General features: G+C 38.6%; 1 protein-coding gene across 1 annotated transcript in view; it reads right to left on the bottom strand.

Moving 5' to 3' along the window:
• syt16 (synaptotagmin XVI) overlaps positions 1 to 7,358 on the bottom strand; it is a gene marked incomplete at its 5' end in the record, with an annotated part of 15,280 nt that extends 7,922 nt beyond the window's left edge. The window contains 2 exon segments of the mRNA XM_024277249.2: positions 2,944 to 3,174; positions 7,116 to 7,358. Of these exon segments, the coding sequence (XP_024133017.1) occupies positions 2,944 to 3,174; positions 7,116 to 7,358 (474 nt within the window).
• Between the last annotated feature and the right edge of the window lie 3,402 nt (positions 7,359 to 10,760).

Genomic DNA, 10,760 nt, shown 5'->3' on the forward strand with positions numbered 1-10,760 from the left:
ACAATTTAGAAATCAAAACTAAATTCCAGAAACCAAAATAAACTCCCAAAAAATGAAACTTTTCAGAACACACAAGTCCTTTTCTGAAATCAGAATGAAATGTTAAAAAATGAAACGATAAAAAAAGCTAAGTATGATGGGTCATCAATGATTGGATGATGAGATTTTTGTTTTGACCTACTATTTTTTTTTAATTGTCCTCAGTGTCTGCATGCTAATTAAAGTTTAATGATCAGCGTAGAGCAGATCCAGCATCAATTCATGCCAAATTAGTTTCTGTTGAAATGATTTACGAACGTCAACCGTTTCCGTTTTTTTCTTCGTTTCATTTTTTAACGTTTCATTTTCATTTCGGGAAATTACTTTTGTTTTCTGAAGCTTTTTTTATTGTTTGTTTTTTTATGGAAACCAGAAAAGGCAGGTACTTTAGGACATAGCATTAAATGAGGATAAACTGTGATTCAATAGCTGTAGTTTGCTGCTGAAAAAGAAACCTTTGGTGTGAATATTGAATAGTTAAAATGCTCTGATTCCTTCATTCTGTGACCCAAACCCGATCCGGAGAAATCCATGATGCATTCCCGATGAGTCCTGCTGGCTCCAACCTTTCCTAAAAGCCGAAGTTCCCATCAGTGGTTTCTGCAGACTTCTGTTTGACTGTGTTCACTGAGATCTCACAGCATGAGTGGGAGTTCACTGCCGACCTTCAGCTACTACAAAAACTCTGCAGTAGAACATTCTGTTCCCGTTGAAGAAGTTAATGCGTTTCATTCTCTAAATTCCAATCTCTGCTGGAGGCTGAGACGTTCGCTTAAAGTGTTATGATTAAAACAAGAGGCTAAACTTAAACATGGTTAAAAAATAGATTTTAAACAAAAGAAGAATGATGACCTGGATGTTATTTGACTTATTTCTTAGAATAAAAATGGCTCTGATGCTCCATGTTGCTGCCATTTTTCTTCAGTTCTGTAGTTTTTTATTAGTTTGGTTTTACCAGAGCCACTAGTACAATAAAGCATTCTTTTTATTATAGTTGTAGGATATCTAATACAGTAAATTAGGTTTGTGGAGCTGGATTTGGGAACTGAGGAACATCCTGTCTTAGAAATAAGACTTGACCTGAAACAATTCAGATTTGTAGAGATTATGGAGCTAAATTGGGGCCAAAATGATTTGAAACCCAAATTAAAACAAATTGAAAAAAAATATTGTTTTTGGCCCCCCAAAAAAGTAAGACTTTTTGCTATTCATAAACGTAATTATGTTCAGCTTCAAATGATCTAATTTTTAGGTTTGCAATCTAAAAAAATTCGATTCATTTTTTTTTCAGTTTCAACTCTTTATTTTTGGTTTTCAAACCTAAAATTTTCCATTTTAAATCTTGTTCTTTATCTCAAATTTTCAGCTTCAAAACTTTTTTTTTTCAGTTTTAAATCTTTTTCATTTTTAACACTTTTTTCCATTTTTGAATCTGAAAAATTAAGCTTAAAAACTTTTTTTCCAGTTTCAAATCTTTTTTTCACCTTCAACTCCTTTTTTTGTTTTTGGCACCTGAAAATTTTTGTTTCAAAACTTTTTTTCAGCTTTAAATCTTTTTTTTTCACCTTCAACTCTTATTTTCGTTTACGAATCTGATCAATTCAGATTCATTTTTTTTCTGTTTTAAATCTTTTTTCACTTTTAACTCGTTTTGTGTTTTAAAATCTGAAAATTGCAGTTTCAAATCTTTTTTTTCAGTTTCAACCCTTTTTTCCCTTTTCAAATCTAAAAAATTTCAGTATCAATTTTTTTTATTTAAACTTTTTTTTTTTGTTTTTGAATGTGAAAATGTCAGTATCAATTTTTTTTTTCAGCTTCAAAACTTTTTTTTCACTTTCAACTCTTTTTTTTGTTTTCAAAACTTTTGGCGAGGGTGGGGCTAACACGAAGGACCAATCAAAATTGAAGAGAGTGGTAACTTCAGTCCCGGTGCGTTCACTGACTCTGAGAACTGTGATAATTACAGTCAGGAAATGGCTGTTTAGGCTGTACTATCATAGTCTGAAGTTGTCCCAAGACGGGTTTAAAATGCAGAGTTTTATCGCGTTCAAACTAAGCTTTTTTTGAAAGTAAAAAAGAAAGTTTTAAAAATTTAAATTTTAAGTTTTGAAACCTAAAAAGCAGAACAATTGAAGCTGAAAATAATTAAGTTTAGCAAAAAGTTTTGGACATTTTATTTATTGATTTTTTTTATCCAAACACAAACATTTTTTTTCAATTTTTTTTATTTGGGTTTTAAATAATTTTGGCCCTAATTTAGCTCCATAAGAGTTCATAAGTATTCAGTTTTGGCTGTTTTTCACTGACGTTCTTTCAAAGGCTCAGCCTGTCTAAACGGGAGTCTGCATCATTAAGAACCCCGTTCTAAAAGAGTAAATCTGCTCTTTGTTTTGTTCTGTTTGACTGACTAATACAGACTCAGGGTGGTTGCAGAGGGAGCTTTTTTATCTGCTACAAACACAGACGCTCAAAATATGTATTAAAAATCTCCTGTCCTGCGTCATGACGGAGTTTAGTGGAGAAAAACAGGTCGGCTGACTCATTTGTTGTAGTGTTGTTGTGTGTGTGTACATGCATAAGATGGATCTGTGAATAAACAGATCTTTTAGCCCTTTAACACTTGAGGCATCACTGGCGATGCTTAAAATCTTTAACTTTTTAACTGTTAACACAACAATTCCAGTAGATTCCGAAGGAGAAAAGCGGCATGTAAATCACTGTAAATCAAATAACATAAACAATTAAGGTGTTTTAATTATGATTATGTTGTTTTTTAGGACATAGTTTCTGCAGGGCGGAGCAACTACGCCCCCTTGAGTGAAAATCAAATCAACAAAAAACAAAAAATGTTTCACATTTGCAGCCAGAATGTGAAAGCTCTTTAACTTGTTCAGCGTTCGATACCTTCACAGTCGGACGGCTCGGTGCTGCCCTCTTCCTGCTCGGACAAGCGGGTAAATTTGTGGCGCCGGCTCAGCGGCAGATGAGTCTGATGGGGCGGCTCTGGACCGCCGCTAGCTGCCGCCACACGGAAGCTCTGCGAGCGAGACACGGAGATCTCAAACTGCTTCAGGACCTCGTCTTCGCTGTCGGAGGAGCTGGAGGCAGCATCACCGTCGTAACCATAGCTGCTCACTGGAGGGAGGAAAGCAGACGCAGAGATTGGAAAAACTGACAAGTTTAAGTGTAATAACTTTGGTTTTTATGTTTTTATAACCTGATTAACAGATGCTACAAAAAAGATCAGGCAAAATGAAGACCCACTGCGATGAACATGGGGTTTTTAACATGTTCTTGTGGTGTTTTTCTGGTGATAAAGGACATTTGTAAAGAACGGGAGCAGACTATTACTGGATGTAGAAAGGGAGCAAGCTCTTTTCTGGTAGAGAAAGGGAGCAAACCACTTCCTGTTATAGAAAGAGAACAGGGTATTTCCTGGTAGAGAAAGGGAGCAGACTATATCCAGGTGGGAAAAGTGAGCGACAAATTGGGAGAACATGTTCAAATGTTTATTGTTGAGCAACAGCGGGAAGGTAAACAGATCGGCATGAAACCAAAGATTATTTTTGATCAGGAGATGATATGTCATCATTTCAATAAATCCTGAAATGTTTATCCGGTGGGGTTGTCTGCATTTTTTCACCGAATTTCACCGCAAAATGAATCAATTTGTCATCATCATCATTCTGTCCTTGCCAAATCTGGGGGGGAAACGCCTGAGGTGCACTGTGTGTGCATCAATATAAAATAAATAATAATGACAAAAAAATGTCTTCTCATTTTTTCGTGGGTGACACGCCGGCTCTATGATGACGTCATGAAGTGGGTACTTACTTCTGGGTATTAAAATATTCACAAAAATAACGAATATTTCCTAAATTATGTGTTTTTTAGTGTTCCAAAGGTAACATGGGTATAGTTTACTCTGAAAGACTTGAGAAAATCATGGATTAAATCCTTTAAAGAACTTTTTCTCTGAACAGCAACTAGACACTGATGTGCAGCTGAAGATCAGAAAATGTGCTTTTAGCTTGTTCTAATAATAAATGACCATAAAACTTAATAAACTAAAGCAAATGAACCAGAACTACAATCCCTGTACTTATTGAAATCGTTAACATTTTCCTCTAAAGCCAAAGAGCCACACGGAGGAGATAAGAGAGTCACATGTGACTCTGGAGGCGGACTGATCTACAGGCTTCCTCCAACAGTCCTAATAATCCATATAACTTATTAATATGATCAGTCTACCCTTTCATTGTATAGCTGACTCCAACAAAGAAAGCATTTATAGACTCAGGAAAGCTTTATTAGGACACATTATTCTGATTTCTGAGACACAGAATTGTGTTTTTTAATCACCTGTCATCCATTAAAGTCAATTTACAAAGCATGAAGACTTGAAATAGTAAAAATTTTGTTGAAAAAATATGAGTTTCATCATGCTCTTTCTAAAATTAGTGGAAACTAAATACACTTTAAGAGGATGCATGCGGCCAAATGCAGCCATAAATGGAAATATTTTATTAATTTTTTTAATCTTTAATCGTGTGGGTGTTTTGCTCCTATTTCCTCACTTGGTGTTTTAGTTTTTGTTTGGAGTCACTTGGATCTTAGATTTATAAAAAAAAGTACTGTACTCATGCGAACATTTCTTATCAAAAAGTATGTCATGTATGTACTTTTCATACTTTTTCATATGTTTTACTTAATATCATAAATCAATAAAAACATATGGATTAAACAATGACCTATTTTTTTCAACTGAACAACAAATAGTTGTAATTTTCTTCAAGATGTTGCAATGTTTTTTCCTGTGTGCATTTCTCTGTAACATAATGTAACATTCTGCTGTACACAGACGTGTCCGACCCTAAAATTACACAGAAATGGTAAGGTTTAACAACTATAATAAAGTTCCTCTGTGTTTCAGAATGTCGTCTCCTTCATTCGCTGACATGAACTGGACTTCTTAAAAAATCATGTTTATCACCTTCATCCCAAACTGAATTTGTACATTAAAAACATATTTATCGTTTCATAAAATCATTCAGAAAAACTTCTTACCTGTGAGTCTCCAATGGAGAATCAGAATCGGACTTTGTGTTTGTCAAAGGAACAACAGAAATGACAGAGGCCTCACCTGTCCGCGGGGTACAAGCCTTCTGACTGACTGTTTGCTCACAGTTTGACTCCACCAACAGATCAAATATTACATAAATTTAGATCCAGTTCTTCTATTTGTTTTCTGTGAGATGTTTGACTGCATTTGTATCTGCAGACATCTGTTTTTGTTAATAACGGTATAAATATTTAGATTTGCTGTAACAGAATTTAAACGCTACTCTAACTAAGAACAGAAAGTCTGTTTGGTGGAAATGTAGAATTTAAAGAATTGTTTCTTTTTTGAAGGTTTTAATCCAGTTTCATGTGTTTCTCAGACAGGATCACAGAAATGAAACTCAACACATTCTGGACCCGTCTTTGAGGTCTTCCCTTAGTGCTAGAATGTTTCCGTCAGAAAACATTTGAGTCAACCATGAGAGGGTTAAGTTATTTCCAGTAACGAAGGGGGGGATCTTCAGATTCAATCTGTCATCCAGGTTCTAGGAAGTTCACCAGAAAAGCCAGGGATGAGTTGGAAAATGAAAGACAGTCTCGTAACTTCAAGTTTGTTCTGAGCACCTTCAGTGTTTGTCAAGTGGGAAGAAGAAAAATGAAGAGAGAGCAGGTTCTGAACAGCAGGTGGAACATAAACGTGTACAAAAAACACTTTTATTATTTTAACAAGAAGATTTCTTCATAAAATATTTCATGGGTTGTAATCAAAAAGCAGGAAAGTATTTCCACCCACCTCATCCAGTCACACACACTGCTGGTTCTCTGTGTTTTAAGGCTTTGGGTTGGTCATGTTTACGTTAGGTTTGTTGAGTTACACTGCAGGAAATAAGAATTTGATTTCTTGGTACAGAGCTCTGCAACCTGTGAGTCCAGAGCCACATGTGGCTCTTTAGCTTTAATGAGAAATGCTAAAAATTGAATACATAATAGATTAGTTATTGAAGTTTTGTCAATTCTTCTTAGATTTTTAACATGTCAAACAACGAAGCAAAACAACACATTTAATTTACTGTCAGAAATTCTGTAGAAATGTTCTTTAAAATTGTGTTTTTAATTTATAGTTACTCAAATAAAAGTGTTTTATTGTGGTAAATTACACTATAGTGGTTAAAGTTTTGAAAAAAATGCAGTAAAAATGATTGAAACGATTTAGAGTTGTGGGTTTTGTGCCTCAAACATTAGAGAATGACAATAATATTCTCTGTTTATTTATTTATTATTTATAATTAAAACAGCTTGAAACTAATTACACATGCAAATCTTTAAAAATTACGCACAAATCTGGGATGAGACTCTTCATGTCTCAGATATTCGTCTGTGAGTGATGCGTTTAAATGCTGCTAGAATGCTCGGTTTATCTGGAAAGAGGGTTCAAATATTTACTTCCCTCAATTAATGTAAATGGATTTAAATAAATGATCTAAAGTTAATTTCTTCATTTTCTATATCACTGTTCAGCCTACATTAGGATAACTGTCAGTTTCTTTTTAAGTGGGAAAACCTAAAAAACTCAGCAAGAGGTCAAATAGTTATTCCCTCCACTGTACACTTCAGAGTTGATGTATTGTCCATCATGCATCACTGCCTCCTGCACTTGGGTCCTTCACAGAAACCTTCAGGTCTTTAGACTTCATTTGTTTTAATGCCTGTCAGGCATCATTTAGTGCAAGATTCCTCAGTATGTCCATTAAACAGTTGAAGTTTTATGAAGCAGAAAAAGCTGAAATGACTATAAATCAGGAATCAGAAAAGCTGTTTGTTCTGGAGTGCTGTTTTTGTGAAATTTAGTTTCAGAAAGGTAATAAGAACTGCCACTCATTAAAGGATCCCATCTGATGGACTCATCTTCCTAAAAACCTCACCAGCTGTTTACAGTTGTGATGCTGCAGACCCAATGTGATGAGGTTTGTTCCAAACTGAGCCACAGATGGAGGAAGGATCTCCTCGTCACTCACCCAGACCCTGCAGGACTCCCTGCCGCCTCCTCTTGTGGCGGCCATGTTGCTCCAGGCAGGGCAGCCCGCCGACACGGGAGAAGCACAGCTTCTTGTTGATGAAGAGGAAGAGGATAGCCAACGCCACGATGAAGACGCCCACGGCGGACAGGAAGCCGATGGCCTCGGGGGTGACTGGCAGCAGGAGGGGGAGGGAGAGGGGACACACAATGACACACTGATCAGACAACACAAACAGACAGCCTGGATACACACACAGACACACACACACACAGTACGTATGGTACATGTGGAGCACAAAGACAGAACGAGGGCAGTTTAGTACGTTGGTTAGCCTCCGTGCCCTGCTCAAGGGCACAGTCAGTGTTACAAAAGAGCTAAACAGTCAGTGTTTGAACGTAGTCTTCAAACCGGCAGCTTTCTGCCTCACTGAAGAGCGTTTGATGAGTAAGAAAACAACAACCAGTATCATCCTCTTTTCAAAACAGTAAAGGTAAATCTGTCGTCTTCAACCTCAGAGGAAAAGCTGATCATGAGGAGAGGGTGCTGGTTCAAACTCCAGCTGTTAACAGAATCTTCCATCATTAACAGCTTCTAAAAACGTGTTTTTTTAACACAAACTCTCACAGGTGTGTGTTCTGTTTGTCTTTCAGCCCATTAACACCTGAGAAAAAAACAACCTTTTGGGAACTTCTGTCATACGTTATATTTTAAAGACCCACTCTGATGATAATTCTGGTGTTCTTAACATGTTCTTGTGGAGTTTTTCTGATGATGAAGGACATCTATGAAGAAACTCAGGCTCAAAACTGCATTTCTGACTATTTATTTTAAACAAAGATCTCATGTGGGACTTATAAAGCACTCTGGATGGGCCTTAAGCTCCCTGCTCTGCTCCATTCTGATGCATCCCCTAGCTAGCAGACAAATAGATCCATGAACGTCTTTGAAACTATGATCTAGAACAGGGGTCCCAAAACTATGGCCCGCGGAGCCGATCTGGACCTCCTCCATATTTTGCCCGACCCAACAGTATCAGAGACAAATGATTTTTTCCCCCCAATCTGGCTTTGAGATTTTTTATTTTGCTAACCGAAAACTCTGTTAGCATCACTGTTAGCATCACTGTTAGCATCGATCGATCGCAGACAAAACTGCTAACAGAAAACACTGTTAGCATCACTGTTAGCATCACTGTTAGCATCACTGTTAGCATCAGTCGCAGATGGAACTGCTAACAGAAAACACTGTTAGCATCACTGTTAGCATCACTGTTAGCATCAGTCGCAGATGGAACTGCTAACAGAAAACACTGTTAGCATCACTATCAGCATCAATCACTACAAAATGAACCCTGCCCCACATCAGTGGGAAAAAAAAGTTATATAGTCCTCAAAAGAAAAAGTTTAGGGACCCCTGGGAGGGAAATCAACACGCTTTTTCTTTATCTTGGCTAAAAATGGCATCATCATTATCGAAAGACCACTGGAGACGCTTTGAAATACATCAAAAGATGATCAGAGTGGGGCTTTAAGACTCATCAAAACGCCTGACGGTTGTCCGTTCTTTTCAGAAATGTTCTTATTTCGTGTTGTTTTCATCATTTTCCTTCATGTAGAAAAACAAAGTTCAGCCTCACAGCAACAGAAGTCTTCACTCTGCAGGATTCTGGGATGAAAATGCCAAACGTGCTAACTGGGGTCATGTGACCCTCATGTCCAGGAGAAAAAAACGCTGATGAGTGAGCAGGTCCACATGAGGAGAGCACACTCAGGGGAGCTTCAGGGGATACAAAGATGATAAGGAAGTAGACAGAAACAGAAACTTTTAGCGTTTCAGGATGTCCTTCTCGTTTCCATGGAAACTGCCTCTTTGGGTCACTCTTTCATGGCCTCTTTAGAGTTTTAGAGTGTTCAATAAATCATGTTCGGCGACCTAATGTGTGTTTGGGGTTTTGGCCCCTTGTGCGATTGAGTTTGTCACCCCTGGTCTAACCAAACACAATTGTAAGATGATACATTTAAATAAAACAACCATGTCTTCTTTTCTTCTGATTCATGGCTCAGCAGAGACAGGACCAAGTGATCCAGAGAATTGAGAGGAGCTTCATGAAGAGGCTGTGGACCTGTTTGCATTCCTGTGACGTCACAGTGAGAACAACATCCTTCAAAAAGTAATTCCTCTATCCTAAAGTCATTAATATTTTCTTGCCCATGCAAGCCCTCAGAATGCTACAAGTCAAATCTACACAGAGCTCCTCCAGCTCAGACTCAGGCCACTGGCTGGGGTTGGGATGGAAGCTTGAATCAACCCAGAAACTCGACATGTTTTCATTCTCAGACGCACGTCCCTGAAAATCACAGTCTCCCTGGAAACGCTCCAGCAGCTCTATTAAGATATAATGAATGTGCTTTTTCCCTCCCACGTGTGAGAAGGTTTCATGTTACCATGGCGCCATCAGGATGTCTGCCCTGATTGGCTAGGAAGAAGCAGGATCTCAGGATGACACACAGAGATGAAGCATTAAAGGAAACAAACAAACCAACATAAACAGTCTGATGGGGTTAAATGTGGAGGCGCTTGCTGAAAACCTCATCCTCCATGCTGCTGTGATGTAACCAACCTCTATGACAGAGCATCCTCTGCAGAGGGCCTTCCAATGCATGGTAACACCTTTACTAAAGCATATGTATACATGGCCCTGGTGTCAAAGTGCCACCTGCTGGAGGCAAGCAGCATCACACCTGCTGTCAGGTCTGTACAGAGATCAGAAAATGAAGATATGCTCATTGGTGTCTCTAAATTGACAGACTGGTGACCCGTTCAAGGTTAGCCCAGCTTTTTGTCCAACAGTAGCTGTGATAGGCTCCAGCAACTCTGAGCCTGAAAGGGTTTCAGCAGGTTCTGAAGATGAATGGATGCGTCTACTGATTTTATGGATTTGTTTTCAAAAAGGTATGAAGAAACCACAAGGGCCAGAGCCGACTCTGCCCACTAAGGAGACTGAGGTCCTTCAGAGTTTGCAGGACTCTTTTAAAGACTTTTTATGTCATTGTTGCATCTTTCCTCTTGTGTGGAGTAAGCTGCCGGGGGGAAAAATGCGCCAACAGGAACAGGAAGAGGACAGACACACTGCTGCACAGATCTGTCTCCGTTCTGGGATGTCCTCTAGAGTCTGTGACTGTGGTGATTGAGAGGAGGATGTCACAGAAACCAGAATCCATCATAGACAATCATCCTCTGCATGAGACCATAGTGACTGAGCAGCTCTTTCAGTCTGAGCTCCTGAAACCAGCCCATGAAACCTTCACACATGGAGAACACACGTCCTTGCATTTCTTCTTCAGAAGTGTCCTGTGGCTGACGGATCTCCCCACCAGAGCACAGAGCTGGACCATACTCCAAACATGTTCTAGAAGAAAGGAAGGCCCAGCTGGGTGTAGGATCGTGTTCTTGCTGCTTCCTGCAGGCACTTCCTGCGCTCAGGCTCCATCCTGCTCCATCAACACCTGCAGGAAGATGCTGGAAAAAATCTAGTTCCCAGCATGAGAATCTACAATCCTTTTTCTCTGGAGCTTCTTGTTTAGTTCCTTTTATTAAATGCAGCTGGCAAATTGAGGATGTGGAAGGTTAAGAGAACTTCAT

The sequence above is a fragment of the Oryzias melastigma genome, linkage group LG22 (genome assembly GCF_002922805.2).
Source record: "Oryzias melastigma strain HK-1 linkage group LG22, ASM292280v2, whole genome shotgun sequence".
NCBI lineage: Eukaryota > Metazoa > Chordata > Actinopteri > Beloniformes > Adrianichthyidae > Oryzias > Oryzias melastigma.